This window comes from Cryptomeria japonica, chromosome 4 (genome assembly GCF_030272615.1).
Source record: "Cryptomeria japonica chromosome 4, Sugi_1.0, whole genome shotgun sequence".
Taxonomy (NCBI): Eukaryota; Viridiplantae; Streptophyta; class Pinopsida; order Cupressales; family Cupressaceae; genus Cryptomeria; species Cryptomeria japonica.
This window is the reverse complement of record NC_081408.1, coordinates 539,399,188-539,422,671: the sequence shown is the minus strand read 5'-3', so window position 1 is coordinate 539,422,671 and position 23,484 is coordinate 539,399,188. Positions and strand designations below refer to the sequence as shown.

The following is a 23,484-nucleotide window of genomic DNA, read 5'->3' as shown; positions in this document are numbered from 1 at the left end:
AACTTTGATATGACAGTGACAAGATGATTCTTGACGGACTCAATTATGATCCTTCTAGCCTTGAGGGAATCTTTCTTGAACAGTTTCAGCTCTACAGCATCTTCTGGAGGAGACAGCCTTTCTTCTTCTACAAATTTCAGTAGATCATTCTCTTCAAGGATCAATAGAATACAAACTTTCCAAGCAGCAAAATCAATGGCTCCCTCAAGTCTATCTTCAGCCTTCAAACCTGACATTTTTAATCTGAAAACAAATAACAGCTATATGCAACAATTGATTTGCTAAATCAGAAGTTAGTGACACCTTAGCTCTGATACCATGTAATTTTATACCCTAGGTATGTTAATCAGATTTATATAATTGATTATGCCCTAGATTGTAATCAGATTTGCAGTATTTTAATAAGCCAATATTCAGTAAAATCAGAAATAAAACAGTAGACAAATAGGCATACCCTGGGAAAACCTCCAAGGAGGAAAAACCTAGCATGAAAGACCCACAGGTCAGATTGTATATTCTCCTCTAAATCATAAGTACAAAAGCTTAAATCTGATCTTCACATATCAGATTTGTCCCTTTGCATGCTTCAAAACTGCATCAAAATACACTATGTCCTCTTGGACAATTTCGCACAAGTCTGGGAAATTTCGCACCCTTCCTTGAAATTTCGCACCTTAGCAGCAGAGCTAAATTCGCTGTTTGCTTGAGATTGAATTGGTGATTATGGCTTGAGAAATGTTCTTTATTTATATGCACTTGTAACCTTAATTTCAAGTCGGCCTCCTTTAGGTTTTGGCGCCAAATTTATTAAGACGTGAGTGTTTGATGATAGCGTGGGAGAAATAGGGCTGGATCTAGACTTGGGGTCACATTACCCTTTAGGGCCCAGACCTAAAGGGTTCGGATGTTGCCTTAAGGCAATCCGAACCCTATAAATCCCTAGTTATAAACAACATTTTTTAAGTTTTTTTTAAGCTTTTTTAACATGAAAGCTTGAAACATTCAACATTGAAATCAAAATCTATGAAATCAAACGTGAAACATCAAATAATGAATGTGAAGAGGAAGAGAGAGAGAGAGAGTATGAGTATGAGATGTAGATAATTATTATTAATAAATATTATATATTCATACATATCAATATGTATGTGTCTATATCATATTAGTGAACCCTAGGGACGCATACCCTCCTAATTTTTTTATTTTTATTTGTTTCCTAAAAAGGAGATGCTCCAAGGATTGGAACATTCCCAAAAAAAAGAGGGGTGAGGGATGCATTCCAAGGGCACCGCCTTCCTTTGAAAGGGGAACATCCTCTAGGAACGTCCCCTGTTTGAGAATGCCAAGGGTGCAGCAGGACATCCCCAACATCCCTATGATGTCCCTCATGACTATTCAAAGTTTTAAACCTTTGTCATTTTTGAAATTCTAAAATATCATAATGAGTTGTGTGGTCCCTACAAGCCTTCTCCACATAAAAATATTAGGTTTATCTCTATCTTCCCTATCATTTCTCCTTTCATTCTTTCTTGTTGCATTTTGCCATTTCTGTTTCAATCACATGCAGGTTACTAAGTGTTTTTAGCATGTTTTCAGTACATTGCTGGGTTCATTGCAGATTCAGTATCACTAATATCAACACAGTGTTCTTTGGCTTCTACTTTCAAGCAACTACATCATTATAAACAGAATTTTTACTGTTTGTCTCCATCTACATTGGTCTTCAGCATTTTTCAGTCATCACAAGGGTAGTATACTAATATACAGCAATTTGATAAGACACCTCATCCCTGACATCAGGAGTTCAGCCTTTTTACTTACAAATAAGGAGAGGAAAAGATTACAGGTATGTAATAAATCTTGAAATCCCTATGTTTTTAATTTTTATGGTTTCCATCTTTGTCTCCATCTTTTAAATTGCTGCTGTCCAATTTGCATATGAAACACTCAAATTTTTCTCACCCATAATTGTAAACCCTAACTTTCCCTCCTTACAGATTTGTTCATTTTGTTGGCTGGAATAAATTCCTGGAGCCCAATATAGAGCAGTAATTGAACTCCAATGATCACATTTGCTACTGTCATTGATACCATATAAAAAGAAAAATAACTTTTTGTTTGCATCCCATCATGAGGTTGTTCTCCATCGACACCTGAAAATGTTGCGAAGTTCTCCAATGACAGCTGAAGGAAACAACAACATGCAGTTTAACTTTTTTCTATAGCTAAGACATTAATTTTTTTGAAATTTAAAATTCTACTGTACCTTCTTTTTATTTTTATATTTATATTTTATGTTGCATCCATTTCTTGGGTCAAAATAGATACATTTAGTGTTTATGCTGATCTTGGGGAGGAATTCATTGAAGGCAGTGAAACATAAACCCATGCGCAGCCCTGCCATAAATAGTTCATGTGTGACTATATTGAAACCTGACTTCCCTTCAGAGTTATTGGCACAATATGCCAAAATGCCATTTATCAAGAAAAACCCTTTGCAGTAGTTTGCAACAATACTTGACACAAATAGAGCATCTAATTCAGGTGGAAGTTGGAAATAGAAATGCAACATTTGCCCAAAGAACTGGAATAGCAACATTACAAAGTTAATGCACACTTATTGCACACCCCTAGTAAAGGAATTGAAACTTGTGAGAAACTCACACTTGAAATGAGCGCTGAGATGGTCAAATTATTTCATGGGGGCATAACTGCACCAATAATTTATGTTATACCACAAGGCCTAGGAAGACCACCTTCATTTCTGTCATTTGAGATGAGTGCAGTGGAATCAAGGGGGAATAGGAAAGCTACAGGTTCACCAATATTAAACCCAGAACAAATATGTTCAATGTGCAAGCAAGGGAGGTTGCAGATGAGGCCATTGTCAATTTCTATTTCGTAACAACACGTCTTTCCATGTTGCTCAATCTCCTTTGTACAAGGAAATGCTAGGCAAGGCAGGCAAAGCTGGTACTGATTATGTGGGTCCTAGAAAGACTCAATTGAGAACCACTATCTTGAAAAAAATTATTTCAAGGTTAACCTGTTGATAGAGGAGAGGAAGGCCAAATGGGTAACACATGGCTGCAACATAATTATGGATGGGTGGACAGATATTAGACACAGTCCACTCATCAACATTTTTGTTTCATGCACTTAAGGACCTTAATTCTTGCCAGCAGTTGATTGCATTGGAAAGAGCAACAATGTTGAGTTTCAGTTCAAATCCAAGAGAAGCCATTGAGGAGATCGATCCTCAAAATGTAGTTCAGGTGATTATTGATGAATCAAATGTTATTAATTCAATCTACATACAGACATAACTATTGGACCCCTTGCTATGTGTGTGCTATGAACAATGCACTGAGTCATTGGAAAGATAGAAATAGAGTGGGAGAAAGAGGTGGTGGTGGATGCAAGGGAGCAACAAATGTTCATTTGCAACCACCACATCTCAATGGCATTATTTCTAACCTTTGCAAAGAAAGAATTCTTCAAACTATCTGATACTTGATTTGCTTAATATTTCATTCTACTAGAGAGGATGCTTGAATTGCAAGAGTGATTACAACATATGGTTAGGACACAAGATTGGAAAAGGTGGAAGGAGTCAAAGACTAAGCAATGGAGGAGTTGAAAGAGACTGTGATCAATGATAATTTTGGTTTTGTTGCCTATTTTTGACTCCCAAGGTAAAAATAGCCTAATAGTTCTATAATGTGCCCGAAGTCTTACAAAAAAGGTTTGTTAAAGGGGTTTAAATGACTTGAAGAGGTGAAAAAAGTTATATCTAATATTTTTGATGAAGTTTCAAAGCTATTATTCACCCCCCTTTTGACAAAAGCGTTAGTTTTAAGAAAAAGAAAGAAATCAAATGTCCACGTGTTGTGGAGTCAAAAGGGGTCAAGGCCTTTTAAATTCATCTTTTTGAGGTTTGGAGGGAAATATGTGTTCAAAGAAATGGTTTTCACATGGCACGTTAGGGTTCTAATGAGCTTTATATTCAATTTGCACTCTACCATGACTTTCACCATAAGATAAAGGTATTCACAGAAAGGAGCTGCATGCAAAACTGCTCATACTTTTGTTTCGCCGCCAAGGAAGTCATCAACAGGCAGTCACATAAATCATGCAAGCAAGGTTGCATGTGGAGAGCAGTCTCAAAGCTTCAAACAGTAATGAAAGACCAAGTTACAAAGTTTAGTCAAGAAACATGATGAGAGGTAGGGTTTCAACTCCAACCAATGCCCTTCATTTCAAAGAAACGAGTGTTTGCTTTCAGTTTAGAGCGCTTATTGATGAATATGTAAAGGTTATCAAACACAAAGAGAGAGATCACTACATGCTTGCTTCGTATGATAGTCATGGTTAACTTGGATAGGAAAGATACATTCACTGTTAGCAGTAGATACAACGTTTCACTTTAGCAAGGGATAGATTCTATTTGATGAAAGAGGATCCAACCATGATAACAAAGGTCTCTGAGGTTTTTCATGACACAGACATAATAAAAGGGCAAATAACAGAGAAAAGACTAACATCACAGTCATTAGGGCATAAGGCCATTGTCAGAGTCATAAAGCTCAGTGAACAAGGCATCATAAAACAGTGGCATAAGAGACCTATGAATAATGTTCTTCATAGGGTCAAGATGAGAAACCCTCATAGCAGCTAAGTATAGCAAAGATTAAAAGAAACAGTTATAGCAGCCTTTTGACAGTCCATTCAAGGCGGATTCGAAACAATAAGCCCTAAAATCAGAAAAATACAGTCACCATGACAGCCTTGGCATGGGCTACAAGTAGAAGGTGTTGATTATATGTAATGGTGTGTGATAATGACAGCTTGAAGACAGTCAATGGAACAGAACAGTCCAAATGCATACAAGACAGTCATGAACATAAGAAAATTTCAGGCTCTATACCCTACAAAGAGATGCAACCCAATGCTATGAACAGGCCTCCATGAAAAGTGATAAGTATAGCTAAGTTCAATAAAGAACATATGAAATCAGAACTTTCAGGTGAAAGGGGGCTATGCCAGCAAAGTTCTTGAAGTTGAGGTTATGGTAAAAGGGCATATCAGATCAATCTTAAGGACATGAGCAAAGTTGATAGATCTATTAGTATCAGCCAAAACCCATCGTAGAAGCAGTGATATTCAGAGTCTTCAAAGCAGTGGACACGGTGGTCTCCATGTCAAAGAACAGTGTATAGCACACAGAGACAAAGCCTTCTATCAGAGACAACAAAGATAAGCTTCAAAGAGCAGTCTAAATTTGCTTTATAGCAGCTACCAAAGGTAAGAGCAGTCAATGCAAAGAGATGAGGATGCAATCCTCAGCCCATAGCAGAGTGCAGTCATTTAACAGTTCAAGCTCAAGCTCACAAAAGGTCATCAAGGATCTCACAAAAGGACAGTCATTAAGGCCAAAATCTAAGACATAGAAGGGCCTACAAGGAGACCAAGGAACGGTACCATGGAATAACCTGTAGAGAGCAGCCACAAGATATACTAATGAGATGATAATGTATAAGCTTCATAGCAGTCATCAGTCATAGCAGCCCAAGAAGAATGTGCAGTGATTTAGGCCATTTGGTATAAGCAGATTGGCCAAGAAGCTAAGGACAGTAAATGACCTTGTAAGGCATTTATGACAGTGAGTAGCTTACAGATTAAATGGAAATCTTTTAAAATCAGTGAAAGAAGCACTAGGAACTTTTGGACAGTGAGAAGCTATTGAAGACAATCCTTTTGACAAGAATAGTGCAGCAAACTATCACAATACAATGATATGATTAAAAGCTATGAAACAAGGGTTTGATCAGACATCTAGAAGCCCATTGAAGTGTCAATGGTCACTGTCCAAGAGGATTCGAATGCACTATGGAGAAACATAATATAGAGAATCAGTCATTATTAGAGCAGATTTTGCATGAAAGACTGTCACCGAATAGCAGAGAGGCAAACCCTCCAAGTGACAAGTAACATCTATGAGACAAGTGTTTTAAGTTTAAACTTTAATGTGACAGTCCAAGACAATAGCCATAAGTCTAAGCAAAGATGGCAAGTCAAATACAGTGACCTATGAGAACATGTTATCAATTTTCACCATGGCAAAGCTTCATGTTAGTTCTTGTTTCATTGTTTCATTGGTGAGAAAGGTACATATTTCCTTATGTTGCAGTGATACAATATATGTGAAAGGCATATGGTATGCTACAAATCAAAGAACAGTCAAAACATTCACTGTCAAACAAAGCCATTAGTAGAGCAACAACATTTGTGATTATCCACCACAAAGGACAGTATAAAGAGTCCAAAGCAGTCGCATACACCAGTTCATGAAGAGCATTCTAATCATACAAGTCTTTTTAAAGAGCAAAGAATGGGCCAAGGTGTGAGACATGCTACAGTGGTCCAAAGATGAACAATAAAATTGCAGCAGACCACAGAGAACAGTGGAAATATATCAGCCACAAAGAATCATTTGTAAGCCCAAAGAGCAGTGTTTGCTATATAGATCAAAGTTGCCAAGACAATCACAGCTATCAAAACAGTGAGTGAAGGTTTCACAATGTCATAGTTGATATATGCTCATCATCTCTAATAAATGCATTATTCGCTGCCATAAAACATGTTCTTGTAGAAGTCACACTCAACAAAGTCTTTTCAAAGACTACTATAAAAAGAACCTGGCAATCAGTTGAATCAACCATGCCATCAGTCCAAGGAAGTTTAAGAGCCAGGAGTTGGAGTTCTCAATTTATACATCAGTTGAGGCCTTAAAATATGGAGCTTTAAGACTCCTACAGAAGTTCCACCTCAGTTTGAGGCCCCACAAGGATAACATATGAGTCAAGACAGCTTGTAAGCCCATCTAACTTCAGTTAGGGGCAGTTTTGACTCCCTGCTCACATGCTCCTTCATCAAATTCGACCCAAGAGGCCACATTCATGCAAGATGGATATAGAAACGAGGATGAGGACTGCCAGTTGATGCCAAGTTCAAGCTCAGAGAGGTGCAGTTTGTCATCAATTCAAACCTTCAGTTAAAGAAGCTCCTCTCTTCTATTTATCTTCTTCTCTTCTTTTCTGAGCTAGTTCTTTCTTCCTTTCAGCATGTATTGTAGACTAATTTTGTCTCTTTCATGCTTAATGGCAGACCTGTAACTCATTTTCTGAGTTTTGTAAAAACAGCATTCCTTTATTTTTCAATAAAATAGCAGTGGATTCCTTCTTAGCACTTATTGTATTATGTGATGAATGAATGATGAATTTTATGTGATTTATGTATGAAATCCTCTATTTTGTCTCATTCAATCAGCATTTGGTGTAAGGAGATACATGATAGTTGCAAATCTTGGATTGTGTTAGTTGATTTTGATCCAGTTGTTTTCTTTCAAACAAACATCAAGCTCAGCCTTTTCTAAGAAATATTTATGCATCACATGTTTAGTTAAGTTGTGAAAGATTCAGAGCTATTTGTTGAGAGGTCTTGTGAGTTAAACAAGTCGCAAATCTCAGCTAGATTTTGGTGCACCACCTCCTAGGATAGGTTTAATTTCCAAGCAATCCTTCTATCCCTTTTCCCATCAGACAGTTAGTTTCAAGAGGTATTCATCAGGAGAACCACCTTGCTCTGGAGATTGATCATCAAGATAGGCAACCCATAGGCCTGAGGATCATTCCATGTTTCACGGGATTGCTGAGCTCCCAACTTAGCAATGCAGCGCAATCCTTCATGACAACAGGTTGAATGTGAGACATATAACATCTTTTATACAAATTGTTTTCACCGTCATCAAATTCAAGGATTTTAATAGTCCTAGTCTTGGGGAGACCTATGAGTGCATTGATATTATGTTGGGCCAAATGAAGACCATCATTTTTGAGAGACACCCAGCCCAAAACTTGTGTAATGAGCATATTCACCCCATCATTAAAATATGTTAGCAAATTTGCAGCCATCTATGAGAATTTCGACATAACCCAAATAGAGAAAATCATACAATCAAATATTCAAAATCCATGTGCAAAAGATTAGACAACATACTATCAAAGATGATACAAAATATACCCCGGGAAAACCCTCAAGAGGGAAAAATCCAACCTCCAAAAGCATTCATCATTCGTATATTATTCAGCAATGTAAACATCACGCTAGTTAAAGTAGGTTTTTTTCTCACAGGCTGGCAGGATTAATGCTTTGATACCAATTGTAATATCCACTTTTGGGGCAAACCTGATTTTTACCCAAAAAAATAATAAATCTAATAATATAATTTATTTACAAGAGTATTATTTCACTAAATTGCACAAAAGCAATTGAATTTAGGAAATTAATCCAATTAACATCAAACAAAATGATAATGAAGATTCCTATTGTAAACAATATCTCCTAAATACATTTGGATCCATACTATAGTTTTTTTCCAACAGCCAACCATACTAGGGATTTGATGATAAAGCACAATTGGGCGACAGGAGACTGTTCTCCACAACTTAAGCCCAAGGGCACAGAACATCCAACCAAGACAATTCAACCCCTTGGCCCACAAGCAATCCAACTCAATGGGTGGTCTGCTTAATTGAGTGAACCCGTACTCCTACATCTCCCTATTACATTTCCTCACTAATCCCAGATATGATTGCTTGTAGGAGAAAAGTCACTAATGTTTCTTGATGAATTGAATATTTAATTATATTTCCATTAATATAATCGACTGCTGTTCTTAAATTCTAACTCAGGTTCATTTCTAAATTCTTTTCCAATTTGAACTTGATTATTCCATTCTGCTGAATTTTCTTTGATATTCAGATTTCTTATTCTTCATTACTACTTGATCATTCGATCTCCACTCATAACCTTACTAATTTCAAGGCTGCTTGTATAAAATCAGATTCTACTCTTATTTGGCTCAATGTCTGATTTCAGATCAATGCTTCTTCCCATTCGATCAGAACTTCTTGATGCCTTCCCCAAGCAGGTTCGTCCAATTTATAATCCCCAATAGGGGTTGAAAGGTTACAAACATGGGATATGACTTCTCTTTAAATGACACGTCCCATTTGTCATCTCTTTTCATTGGATACCCCTTGGAGGAATTGCTGCCCTTTCAGAATTAGCCGATTAATATTGCTAATTAAAAATCACTTTTATCCCCTTGCAAATTGCCAACCCAGATGATGGGATTTTAATCCATTCTATTATCCTTTAATGAATAATATATTTTATTATCCTTTGCAAGTGCCGACCTATATTTATTATTTTATGTTTCCCCTTTATTTATCCCGATGGGGGCATGATGGCAGGGGCATGACAAAACACTTCTAAACATCAAGCTCTCTACATGCCTTCATGTGAACAAGTATGTAACCACACATCCCATGCCATGCTTCAAACCCTCAAAAATGCAACCAAGTGATGCTCTCACAACCCCTTAGCCAAATTAGCCAACCAACCAATCTTAAACAACTACCCATGTGCTTGCTTTTATAGACATAAGCTTGCACAAAACCATCAAGTGGTATTAAATAAACCATGTAACTAATATCATAAGTTTACAAAACCATTTTCCCCAATATTTACGTTTTGGTAATAAGTTTTCCCAATATTAAATATTTACCCAATATGCAAATCCACATTAAAAATCTAATCTAATGCTGTATACAACACATAAAGTGGCCCTAAGAATGTCAACCTCATGTGATGCACACATTCCTAGATCCCTTAGGTGCAGCACAAATAGTATTAAATTAGATTATAACATTATGAAAGGTGTACACACACCTTTTCCTAACAAAACAAGGTAGGAGTAATTGAACACCAATCTACACATAGATCTATATGCTTTAATCCAAAATGGTATGTGAAAAGACTTGGTAGACTTCTTTCTATTAATGGTCACGAGGTGAGGAATGGCCTCATGAAAGCATTCATAAAATTTAGTGTAAAAGAAGCTTTATTGATTAGAGTTGAGTGGATTAAATTCACAACACTAGTTAGCTACAAGATTTCAACAAGGATCGATAGGCTCACCCTAGCACAAGCCAAGCTAGTTAGTTGGTGGACAATCTATGGACCTCCAAGACCATTATGAACACTTTCCATTCATCTTCACTCAAAGGTTTCTAGTTCCTCTATTGCTAAGAGGAACTCATCCATGTATAGCTTTATCCACTCTCTAAGAGGACCAAACTTACCTTTGCAAGAGTGGAAAAGCTTATCAGGCAAAGCTAGTGCAATAGTGGGATGTAGAGACCAAGGAGCTGCAACAACTTGATGAAGAACACAACATGCAAATGAGATTGGAGGTCCCACTTTCTTCCAATAGTTCCAATGATGAGGAGTTTCCTAGATATGCAGCTGCAGATGATGATGACTCTGATTTTTGTGCTTGTTGCTCAAACAAAAACAGCTATTGATACTTTTTTTGGCAATTTAATTTTGTCATTTTGATGCTTATCACTTGTGAGACTCTAGTTGGTACTTTAAACTTTCAGCTTATTAGTTAATTGAATATTTCAGTGTATTCCAATTTTCTGCTACCATGATGAATGAGCATTGATATTCAAATTATTACATTTTATCATTTTGATGTATGAATATATGATTCATCAATTTTAATTGGGCCTTGATATTGACCACTTATCAATTTGAATTATCAATTATTGACATAAGTTTTTCAGAGTCTATGTTGTAATCATAAGATTGATTCTGGATTCAACTGCGTGTGTTTTTGCATCTTATCAATTATCGATTATCAATTTATCCGTAATCATTTATTGTATAATTGTGTTGTGTTTTCAACTCTCGGATTTTATAACCTGTATTTTCTTTTTCTATCATATCCCCTGCCACGCCCTAAATTTTAGAAAAACATTGTTGTCCTTGGAAACTAGTCTCCTCATCCCTCTATCTCGAAAGCTCGGAATTTATTTATCATTAAAAACTTGCAATTAATTATGAGAAATCATAAATCAGACCTGAGCATGATTTTTGCTTGCAAAAACTCATGCATTTGTCAATAACTCGGCCACCTCCCACATTTTCTCACTTTTATCCTGTTAAATCACATTCTTATTGCCAATAAATTGTTGAAGATATAGCTTCGACAGAGATTATCGGCTCCTTATTTATCTCGTCTAGTATCTGCTCCTTAGCTTTCGTTCCTTCCTTGCCTTGTTTACTGTCGGTGACTCTTCATGTTGCAACGGCTGTCCATGAAGGTGATGTGGCTGTCGGTGGAGGTGATGAGGTTGTCGGTGAAGGTGATGTGGCTGTCGGTGGAGGTGTAACTGTCCATGCCTCTACCTCTCCTTTCGTGTGACTCTTCATTGAAATTCCGATATGTTATATTCGTCATTCTTCCTTGTCATGTCTTCTTCTTCTTCTTCGACAGTTTTCTATATTGTCTTCTTCTTCCTTGAGATCGTGTCTGTCAGATCAGAATATTGTGTATTTCTTTCTACATACAGAGTTTTAGATATTTGAAGGTTTTGGTTTGTATTCGAGTTGTATCAGTTGAGTTCATTTTATGATTGATTCATAGAGAATCAAACTCATATTATTATGATTGATAGTATTCTGAGACTATCATCACTTGTATTCTTTTCTGAGATATAATAAAGTAAATTTTGAGTGGGCTGGGTTTTTCACCCTCAGGTGGAGGGTTTTCCCAGGATAAGGGCTTGTTCATTTGTGTTTCATTCTCAATCTTCTATTTTTCTATATTCTGGTTCAAGTTTTAACATGGTATCAAAGCGGGTCTAGAAGATCGATCCAGAACCAGAATTTTTAAGTTCTTATTTCTTTCAGTTGTTTGCCTAAGTCATTCATTACGGTGAATGGATTGAAAGTAGAAGATAGACTAGATGGTTCGTCAAATTTCTCTTCTTGGAAATTTAGAATTCTTATCACTCTAGAAGAGAATGATCTCCTTGACTATGTCTCGAAAGATGTAGAAGAACCTTCTGCTAATGCAGAGAAAGTTCAATGGAGAAAGAACAAGAGCATGGCTAAGAAAATTCTGATTGATTCTGTTAAGGATCATCTAGCTGGTGCCTATCATCTCTAAGTTGGATTCAGCTAAGGAAATGTTTCAGAATCTAAAGGATCTTTATGAATTCAACAATACCAGCAGAGCTTTAGCCCTTAGACGTCAACTGCTGCATGTGAAACTGTCTAGGAGAATCTGTTACTTCTTTTTTCATGAAGATTTCTAAGTTAAAAGATCAGCTCAGTGCAATTGGAGATACTTTTGTTGATAAAGACTTGGTTATGTTAGCTATGAATGGACTTCCCATCTCCTGGGAATCCTTCATTCAAGGCATTAGTGGAAGAGATGATCTTCCTAAATTTGATAGGTTGAGGGCAGATTGCATTCAGGAAGAATGCAGACAAGAAGCAAGAGGTTATCCTCCCATCTCCTAGGAATCCTTCATTCAAGGCATTAGTGAAAGAGATGATCTTTCTAAATTTGATAGGTTGAGGGCAGATTGCATTCAGGAAGAATGCAGACAAGAAGCAAGAGGTTATGGTCGCAAATCTCATCATGAAGATGATCATGTGCTTGCTGCCCATGCATCTAAGGGGAAAGGAAAGAAAGGTGACTTCAAAAGATTCAAAGACAAGAATGATGAGTCAACTCCTGTTGCCAAGAAAAAGTGGAAAGACCTTTCTAGAATTCAGTGTTTTAGGTGTGACAAATTTGGTCACTTTGCCAAAGATTGTGTTTCAAAATCTAAGACTCAAGCAGTTGCTGCAAATGTTGAGAATCCTTCTCCTCAAAGAAAGTCAAGTGAAAATTCTAAAGGATTCTTATTTATTTCTGCACTTTCTAGTAATGTTCCTACTAACTATGATACTTGGTTGATAGATAGTGGAGCATCTCATCATATCATTGGTTTTTGTGAGCACCTTTCAAACTTGAAAGAAAAAGACTCTCATCTTCAAGTTATCATTGGTGATGATGCTTGCTATTCTGTGAAAGGTGCTGGTTATATTTATTTTCAGTTGGACTCTAGTATTCCTCTTCATTTAAGTGATGTCCTATTTGTTCCTGGTATTAAGAAGAATCTGACTTCTATTTCTGCATTAGAAGACAAAGGTTATCATGTTGCTTTTGCTGATGGAAAAGTACTTGCATGGAAGAAGAACTCTAGTATTCAATCAGCTCATGTTATTGGTGTTCGTCATGATAGTCTTTACAAGCTTTCAGCTAATCCTATTCAAGTCTAGCTCATGATTCTTCAAGTTCAAGTGAGTTGTGGCATAAAAGATTTGGTCATTTAAATTTCAAAACTTTGTCTTCAATGGAGAAGGTTGTCATTGGTCTTCCTAAACTGAATCAAAACCATGAAGGTGTTTGCAAGGGGTGTGCTCTAGGTAAGAACATTAAGAGCACCTTTCATAGTAGTGAAAGTAGGGCAAAGAATGCTCTAGAATTAATTCATTCTGATTTATGTGGACCTATGTCATTTGCTTCTCTTAATGGTTTTTGGTATTATGTCACTGTTGTCATTTTATGACACCCTTGGTCCATCAGTAAGAACCGGTCAGAGATATGTTCCATGGACCAACGCTGCCCCAGTTGATCAAGGATTAAAGCAGTGGAATCGTCGTTTGAAGTGTTGCCTTGTCGAAAGTTCCTAGGCTCTCTTTTTCCCCGGAACTCCGAAACCCTGAGGTTCCGAAGTTCTTTGCCCTTGCCGCTCCTTTCCTGCTGCGAAACCCCGGGGTTCCGAAGTTCTTTGCCCTTGCCGCCCCTTTCCTTCTCCGGAACCCCGAGGTTCCGAAATTCTTCTCCCTTCCCCTTCCCTTCTTCGGAACCCCAAGGTTTCGAAGTTCCTTCCTAGCTTAGCCCCTCTTCTCCTTAGCCTTTCTCCCTCCAGAACTCCGGAACCCCAAGGTTCCGAAGTAAGTTCCCTCCCCTTCTTCCCTACGGAACCCCGAGGTTCCGAAGTAAGTTCCCTCCCCTTCTTCCCTCCGGAACCCCGAGGTTCCGAAGTTGCCTCCTAGCCCTTTTCCTTCTTTTCCCCGAAACTCCGAAACCCCGAGATTCCAAAGTTCTCTTCCTCGCTTCCCCTTCTATCCAGAACTCCAGAACCCTAAGGTTCCGAAGTTCCTTCCCCTTTTGCCTTCTCTTTCTAGTTCTCCGGAACCCCGAGGTTCCGAAGTTCCTTTCCTTCTCTTCATCTCTCTATCCCAAAACTCTGGAACTCCGAGGTTCCGAAGTTCCTTTCCTTCTCTTCCTCTCTCTATCCCAGAACTCCGGAACCCCGAGGTTCCGAAGTTCTTTCCTTAGCCTTTTGAAGTTCTCCGGAACCCCGAGGTTCCGAAGTTCATTGCTCCTTCCCTTGTCTTCCTCACTACGGAAGTCCGGGCTTCCGAAGTCTCCAAGCTTCCTTCCGACTGGCGACACTTCCGGATTGCGTGATCAACACTCAAGGCTTTAAATGCTCTGACAGCTTTGGTGACTTGTGCACTTTCTTTTGTGGAGCCACAAGGGTGCATTAAGTGTTTTTGGCAGGATTTCCATCAAGGGAGGTACGGGGCCATGCTTGGTGACTTATGTCATGTCTGACTTTGGAAGGTTAGTCAATCCATCTTCTCAAGATTGCCTTTTGGTGGTATGGCTAGGTTGCTTGCATGTACAAGTCAAATGCATGCACTTCCCTGCACTTCCAGACTGACATGCAAGGGTCATGATCAACCTTGTAACCTTTTTTTCTCTATATAAGGTTGTTAAGCCTCATTGTAAAGGGTTCTCTCCCTATTGGTTTGAGCTATTCCATGCTCTCCCATTTCTCTTGTATTTATCTTGCATTTCTGCAACTGTAAGATTGGCTTTTGGCCTTATGATTAATTAAAAAAATCACCATTCTTGCCTCCTTCTAACCTATGTATGTTGTGTATGATTTTCTTACCTTCATCATAGGTGTATATCTTGTGGTTTTTCTCTCCATATATGCTGTGTTAGCTTGTTTTCTGAGTGTGACTTGTGGGAATCCTTCTCCCCTCTTAACACTTAGCAAACTCTAACCTCCATACATGTGTTTGGGTCACTTATGCAATTGAAGTTGTGCATCTCTTGGGTTTTTTAGTTGGTTCCTTGTGCCATTTCGGTAGGGAGAGAAACAATCTCTTCTTGGTGCATCACCTCCTTTTATTTCAAGCAATTCTCTCTTCCCTTTACCTCTGCAAATTGTTAGGATAGGCTTAGGAGCTAGTTTGAAGTGTTGAGTTGGTTCAAAACCTACACCTATTCGAGGAAGGAAGTCGGCCTTCTCCAAAGATTCAACCCCCTTGGGCAAGGTCCCACACTTCGGGGTTGTTTCCATGTTTCACAAGGTTGTTGAGTTGATATCTCAGCAAGGGTGCAAGTTTTTGTGATAACAGTCACCTTTGTTGATGATTTTTCTCGTAAGTGTTGGATTTACTTTCTTAAGTCTAAAGAGTCTGATGAAGTGTTGTCCAGATTTAAAAAGTTCAAAGCTCTAGTTGAAAATCTATCTAGCAAGAAAATAAAAATTCTTAAATTTGATAATGGAGGAGAATATGTTTCTGGTGTTTTTCATAACTTTTGTGTTGAAGCTGGGATTAAGAGGGAGTTTTGTGTCCCTTATAATCCTCAACAAAACGGTGTGGCTGAAAGGAAGAATAGGACAATTGTTGAATCAGCAAAGGCTATGATTCATGACCAAAGTCTTCAAACATTTCTTTGGGCCAAGGCTTGCAGGACAGCAATTCACATTCAGAATCGTAGTCCTCATCAGATTCTAAACAACTAGACTCCAGAAGCAGCCTTTACAGGTGTCAAATCAGATGTAAGTTATTTCAGAATCTTTGGATGTCCTGTTTATATTCATGTTCCTAAAGAGAAAAGATCTAAATTAGAACCTTCAGGCAAGAAAGGCATCTTTGTTGGTTATAGTGACTCTTCAAAAGCATATAAAATCTACATTCAAGGACAAAAACAGATTGAGATCAGCAGGGATGTTTCTTTTGATGAAGATGTAGCTTGCATGAAATTCAAAGAATCTAGCCTAGAAGCTGATAAAGAAGATTTTGAGCACCCTCGAGATTTAGATACAGCTGATCCGAATCCATCTTCAGACATTCAGAGGGAGTTTACAGATTTAGAAGATCCTGTTGATTCAGTTGATCCAATTGATCCAATTGACTCTATAGTTACATCAACAGGTCCCAGTATTAGTTCAGCTAACAAGAAAAGACCTTTGTGGGCTAGACATACTATGGAAGATGGTGAAAAATATGCAGCCCCTCATGGTACTTTCAGAGAAAGCAAAAGACCTCACAAGTTTGCTGGTTATGTATCTTTGATGAGTCATATCTTGGCATCCGAGCCTTCAGATGTTGAAGAGGCTTTAAATCAGCAAGTGTGGAAGGATGTCATGATAGAAGAATATCAATCTATTATGAAAAATGATGTATGGGACATTGTTCCTAGGCCTAAAAACAAATCAGTGTTTTTTTCTAAGTGGTTGTTCAAAATCAAACATGTAGCTAATGGTAGTATAGAAAAGTACAAGGCCAAATTTGTAGCCAGAGGTTTTTCCCAAAAGAAAGGTATAGACTTCGAAGAAACCTTTGCACCTGTAGCACGTTACACTTTTGTCAAGACTATCATAGCTGTTGCAGCTGTTAAGGGTTGGAAACTTCATCAAATAGATGTGAAAACAGCCTTCTTGAATGGTAAAATTGAAGAGGTTAACATTGAGCAGCCAGAGGGCATTATTATTCACAATAGAAACTCTCATGTATGCAGGCTGAAAAAGGACTTATATGGTCTTAAACAAGCTCCTCGTGCTTGGTATGAAATGATAGATCACTATCTTTTGAGCTTGGGTTTTCTAAAGAATGATGTTGATCCAAACTTATACTTCAAGGTATGTGATGATAAGGTGTTGATTTTAGTACTATATGTTGATGATTTACTCCTCACTGGTAATGATGATTACATTGACATATGTAAGAAGGATTTAGCTTCAGAATTTGAAATGAAGGATCTTGATTTGTTACATTATTTCCTTGGACTTGAGGTAGGCAAAGAACAAATGAAATCATAATGAGTCAAGGTAAATATGCAATTGATATTTTGAAAAGATTTGACATGTTAGAGTGTAAGTCTATGGTGACTCCTATGGAAGTAAATCTGAAGAAATTACATGAGGATGCAGCTACTTCAGATTTAGTTGAGCCTACTATGTATAGACAATTAATTGGCTCCTTAATGTACTTGATTAACACAAGGCCTAATATATGCTATGCAGTTAATACCTTGAGTCAGTTCATGTGTGAACCAAGACATATTCACCTTGTGGCAGCCAAACATATATTGAGATATATATGTGGTACAATTGGATTTGGCTTAAAATTTTCTTCGTGTGTAGAGCTGAACTTGTAGGGGTTTTCTTATTCAAACTGGGCAGGTTGTGTGCATGAAAGAAAAAGCACTTCAGGTTGTTGTTTTAGTCTAGGTTCAGCTATGATTCCCTGGTGCAGCAGGAAACAATCTTGTGTTGCACAAAGTACAGCTGAAGCAAAATATGTTGCAGCGTGTGTGGCTGCAAGAGAAGCTGTGTGGCTTCGGAAATTACTTGCAGGCTTGTTTGGACAGCCCTTGGAACCTATTGTGATTATGTGTGATAATCAAAGTTGTGTAAAACTTTCAGTTAATCCAATATTTCATGATAGAAGCAAACATGTGGAAATTAAATATCATTACTTGAGAGACATGGTTCAGCGAAAAGCAGTTGAACTCAAGTACATTTCTACAGAGGAGCGGACTGAAGACATTCTAACCAAGCCACTTCTAAGAGTGAAGTTCTATTACTTTTGAGAAAAGCTTGGTATGATGGAGAATGATGCACTTGTTGAGAGAGAGTCTCAGCTTCAGTGATACATTGCCTATGTTTAATGAGTTCTTCTCTGTGAGAGAAGTTCGAGGTGAAATCCCTTGGCTAATGAGTTCTTCTCTGCGAGAGAAGTTCGAGGTGAAATCCCTTGTTCCACCCTCTGGGAGTTGCTATGGTGGAAGTCATGTGTATGACTTTATGTTTTTTATTTTTGGTTTTACTCATCCTCTAGGGGTAGCTATGATGAATATTGTTATACTGAGAAAACAACTTTATTGAATAAAAATTGTGATGGTTTTTTTTTTTTTTGACATTTTCTGAGTACTTGTTATATGTTGATATAATGAAGATCTCTCTCTTGCTAAGAGGGAGTGTTGAAGATATAACTTCGATAGAGATTATCGGCTCCTTATTTATCTCGTCTAGTATTGACTCCTTAGCTTCCATTCCTTCCTTGCCTTGTTTACTGTCGGTGACTCTTCATGTTGCAACGACTGTCAGTGAAGGTGATGTGGCTGTCAGTGGAGGTGATGAGGCTGTCGGTGAAGGTGATGAGGCTGTCTGTGCAAAAGTAACTATCCATGCCTCTACCTCTCCTTTCGTGTGACTCTTAATTGAAATTCCAATATGTTATATTCATAATTCTTCCTTGTCATGTCTTCTTCTTCTTCAACAGTTTTCTATATTGGCTTCTTCTTCCTTCAGATCGTGTCTGTCAGATCAAAATATTGTGTATTTCTTTCTGCATACAGAGTTTTAGATATTTGAAGGTTTTGGTTTGTATTCGAGTTGTATCAAGTGAGTTCATTTTATGATTGATTCATAGAAAATTGAACTCATATTATTATGATTGATAGTATTCTGAGACTATCATCAATTGTATTCTTTTCTAACATAAAATAAAGTTAATTTTGAGTGGGCTAGGTTTTTCACCCTCAGGTGGAGGGTTTCCCAGGATAAGGGTTTGTTCATTTGTGTTTCATTCTCTATCTTCTGTTTTTCTATATTCTAGTTCAAGTTTTAACATAAATCACAGCCCACAATTTAAACTTGATTTAACAAAAATTTTGACAGGTTACACCAATTTTCGAGGACCAAGCATTAGAGTTAAGGTTAGAACTAGAGCTTGTTTTACCAAAAACCATAACTTATCCCTAACCCCAAACATAATTATTTTAGGGTTTTCGGTTTGAATTAGGACTTTTTTAATTTTTGGCATATAGATTTTTTCAAGCATAGCTACCATTCAATTTTTGAAGCTTTATACGTAATTTCTAGGTTGATTTTGAACAAAGTATATTGCAGTTGAAACTCTAAAACTATTATTATGTAGCTATCATTTATATGCTATTCAGTATGCATCATAGTTGGACTACTCGCGACTCGGCTTGACTTGCCAAGCCCCTGGGAAAAAAACTCAAGAAAAACTCAACGAAAAACTCCACAACTTAAAAACACGCTTAAATTTAATAAAAAATGCATTTTTTTTTCAAAATTTAATGAGAAGATGCATCCAATGAGTCAATAAATGATAACACAAAAGAAATAAGCTGATTTTAGATATATTTAAATGCAAAGTGTCTACAAAATCGCATCCTCATGAGGAATGCTGATGGTTGGAAGCTTGGAAGCAAAATAGTAAATAGTTTTTGTAAAACCAAAAGTAAATACATCATTACAAATTACAATTACAACTTCCTCTTCCCAGCTCTATCAAAAACTAGGGGAGAGGTAGAACTAGAGGGTCTAGTCCTAGAAATCTGCAATGGGCGTGACTGCGCCTCCTCGCTCGGTATGGCTGGCTCATCCTCCATCCTGGATGAAGCTATGTCTCCACCTGCTTGTGGCACTGGTAATGACTCCTCATCCTCATCCTCTTCTCCTCAATGTCATCTAGAGTGAAACCAAATCCACCCCCCTCCTCCTCCATAGCCTGCCTCTCCAAATCAGTGATATCATCCTCGGAAAACAACGGAGGTTGCTCTTGTGATGTCCAATCACTGTAAGGATCTATATCATCCAAGTCAAGTGGACCACCTGCTCCTTCCTCTACCTTCCTTACGCACAATCGAAGATTATATTGCACAAAGACAAGGTCATTGAGACGTTTTTGAGCTAACCTGCTCCTCTTCTTCGTGTCGATAGCTTCAAACAATCTCTAACTGCACTCACAACTGGATGAACTACAAGGTTGACATAAGATTTTGAGGGCAAATTTTTTGAGATTTGGGGTATTTCCACCCCAACTTTGCCACCAAGCATCTGCAAATTAAAATTAGGCTGAGGGTAACACCCCTCACCGGAGTCTGAGGGTGAGAAAAAGAGGGGTAGAGAGATAGGTCTAGATCTTGGGGGAGAGAGGAGAGAGTGAGATGGAGTGTGGTAGAGAGGGGGATAGAGGAAGAGTGATAGGGAGATAGATAGGTCTGAACTTCAAGGCAGATAAAGTGAGTGAGATAGAGAGAGCGAGAGAATGTTGATAGGAGCATAATGATTACTGAAATTTGACTGTCTGAAAAATTAAAAGATCTTCTAAAACCTAGAATTTGCATTATAACTCCTAGAGATCTGAAACCACTCTCAAACATCCTCCCAATATATACATGAAATATAACTTAAAGTATAAGAAAGGAAAAAGACATATTGAAATGCCACTTATACTTAAAAGTTAAATGTTATATTTCATGTATATATTCTGATGAAACTGACCTGAAAAAACAAAAATAGATTATTTTTTGACATGTTTGGACCTCTTTTTTTTTAGTTTAGCTGAGTTTTTTTATAGAGTCTGAGAGTATTCCATCTATCGTATGCATTGTGCAATGCAACGTAATTTGGTGACATATGCATAAATCACAGAATCTATATTCCAAAATTCAAGGTGAATGCAATTAAAATATCTTTAAATTTAAAAAACTGCAGTTTTTTTGTTTTTTAACAGTGTTCCACAAGTACGCGTTTCCCAGGCCCATGTTCCCCGTCCCCAAAACCCATCCCTAAAGCCCGTGGAACATTGCTTTTTTTCTGCTCTTCTTTCCGATTAAATCCCGAATGTGAAAAAATCCTTATCTTTCGTTTGCCAATTTATTCTCGAAAACAATTCTTACTGCTAGATGCGTATATAAGCAGAGAAAAAATAAAAATACCTTCAAGTTTCTGGGAAGTCTCTTCTGAAATTTCACATCCAAATCCAAAATATCCTTCTGTAGATACATTATAAATAACCTTGATGGCTGCCTCTTCGCTGTAGTCATTGTTAGGAGCCAATAAATATATATTTTTGTAACTCAAACTAAGAAAGAGAGAAAGGAGGAAGGGGCAGATCAGGGGGTCGTGGCAGAGGAATGCATACCTTCCCAGGACAGTGGCCAGGGTTTTGACATAACAATCTACCATTTCCTGCTTGGTAGCTTTACCATCCCCAGGCGGATCCATTTCAATGAGCCAGTGCTCATAGTCGCAACCCGCAAATAAAGGTCCAATGTCATCAATGAATGAGCCAGAATTTGAATTTGAAACTCTCCATCTAACTGAAGTACAACTAAAAATTCGCGGCGGAGAGTGCATGTTATGACCAATAATGAATCTCAGAGGATAATTGCTAACCGGTGATTGGAATGCTGGCTCTCTTGCAGATAATGTTGTGAGTCTTCTCAAGGAGGACAAATTGCGAAGCCTCCGAAACACTTGATTGCGCAACGTAGCCATGGGTACGAGAAGATCAGAGGCAAGGTTTTAGCTCTAACAACAGAGAGAATAAACCAAGTACCTGTTAGTAGGGTTTTTAGGGTTTATCGTTTTCTGTCTGCTTTTGTTACTCAGCTTTGATGGTCTGTTTGCAATATGTCCTCTTACCTTCTACGTATTTATTATCACCATCACAAAAATGTGTGATTTGTTGTAATCAATTTCTTTAGATGATTTTGTTTTTAATTTTTTTTAGTTTTTTTTTTTTTTTAAGTTTTGTAAGGTTGAAATCTGTATAGTTATTATGTTAATTTTATAGAGGGATATTTACGTATCTATTAATGTAATTATTTTTTTATTTTTTTAGTTATTTTTTTTTTAAAGTTTTGTAAGGTTGAAATCTGTATAGTTATTATGTTAATTTTATAGAGGGATATTTATGTATCTATTAATGTAATTATTTTTTTAGTTGATCAATTGTGTTATTGAATTTATTGTATATTTATAATTTTATTATGTATATATATCTTAGTAATTAAACAAAATTATTTTTTTCTTTTTTATATTGTCTTTGCACAATTCATTTTTTTCTTTTTTTTTTGAAACAAAATATGTATTTCTATGGTTCTATCGAACAAGACATGGAAAAAAGAAAAAGTCTGAGAAATTTTATCTTCTTTATTGCAAATACAGACAAACCCAACCAGATTCAATCATTTGTTTTAGCAATCTTCATAAATCTGGATAAATCTTATCACATTAAATGTGAGAGAATGACATGGAATTACTGTTGGGAACAGGGTTTTGATAGCCTTCATTTTAGAGGCATAGAACATAATGATGCAGTTGCAAGTAGCTTCCACATATACATTGTCATATTTTTGCACTGCAATTTAGTAGCCTCTTCTCTGCAAAAAGAATCAAAATCCATATCAATCCATCATGGGTTCAAAATTGTATCAATCTGTCCAAAGTTAGTAGCTAGTAAACTGAGAAGATTGTGATGCTTTCATAGCGTATTGAATTAGTTTCTCCACTGATTCTAGTAAACCAAATTCTACAACCAACCAACATCTTCACTATTGAATTAAGTTGAAAGAAAAAAATTTAATTTAGAACCATTTTATGTTGTGTCTGGATGTGGGATAGAAGTTAATTTTTAAGTCTCCCTAACATAATTTTATATTATGTTAAGTGTCATCCTTAAGACATTGAAATTATATTTATGCATTATTCTTCAACATTATTTTGACTTGACAGAAATTTGTACCTTTAGTTAAAATGAATTGTCTAACATAATGAAATGGCATCCATACTCATAGAGCTTTTCATTAATTCAAGTAATTACTATCAACTAACAAGCATTTATGTTTCATTGATACTTTGAAATCTATTTTTAGAGTTTTCAATTTCCTTTAGATAGAGTGATTTCATTTTTTATATTAATAATCTAACCAACATTTCCATTTAATTTGAGCTAAAGCTTGGCATTAATGATAATTAAATCAATTTCAATTTTTTTGTCATTAGTTTTAAGTCTCAAAAAATCTATTTAATAAAGTAATTTTTTGTAGTTAGATTAGTTAGTCTGGTCATAGTCATAGATGAATATATCCTTGAATGTAGAATTATTGACTTATGTTGGCTAGTTTTGTTATTGTTGTTGAGGGGCTTTCCGTGAATGTATATGTTTTCTATTGCAAGGGTTGCTTGTTAGATGACAATTATTTTAATACAATTTTAAGAGTGGAAACAATTGAATGGATATAGTAGTTTGTTCCCCTCTTTTGAGAATTTGTGCAATTTTATGAGATCACTCTCATTATAGTAGTTGCCACTACAAATCATCTAACAATAGGAGGATCTAGCGCGCACGCACGCACACACACACATATTGGAGATCGTTCTCAAC

General features: G+C 36.9%; 1 protein-coding gene across 1 annotated transcript in view; it reads right to left on the bottom strand.

The window, feature by feature from the left end:
* The window catches only part of LOC131068022 (multiple organellar RNA editing factor 2, chloroplastic), a 33,311-nt gene extending 11,564 nt beyond the window's left edge, over window positions 1–21,747 (bottom strand). Inside the window, exons 1-2 of the mRNA XM_058003223.2 lie at window positions 21,238–21,747; window positions 21,032–21,129 (exon numbers count right to left, since the gene is read on the bottom strand). Coding sequence (XP_057859206.1) covers window positions 21,032–21,129; window positions 21,238–21,593 — 454 coding nt within the window. The 5' untranslated portion in view covers window positions 21,594–21,747. The remainder of the gene's footprint in view (window positions 1–21,031; window positions 21,130–21,237) is intronic.
* Window positions 21,748–23,484: the final 1,737 nt, after the last annotated feature.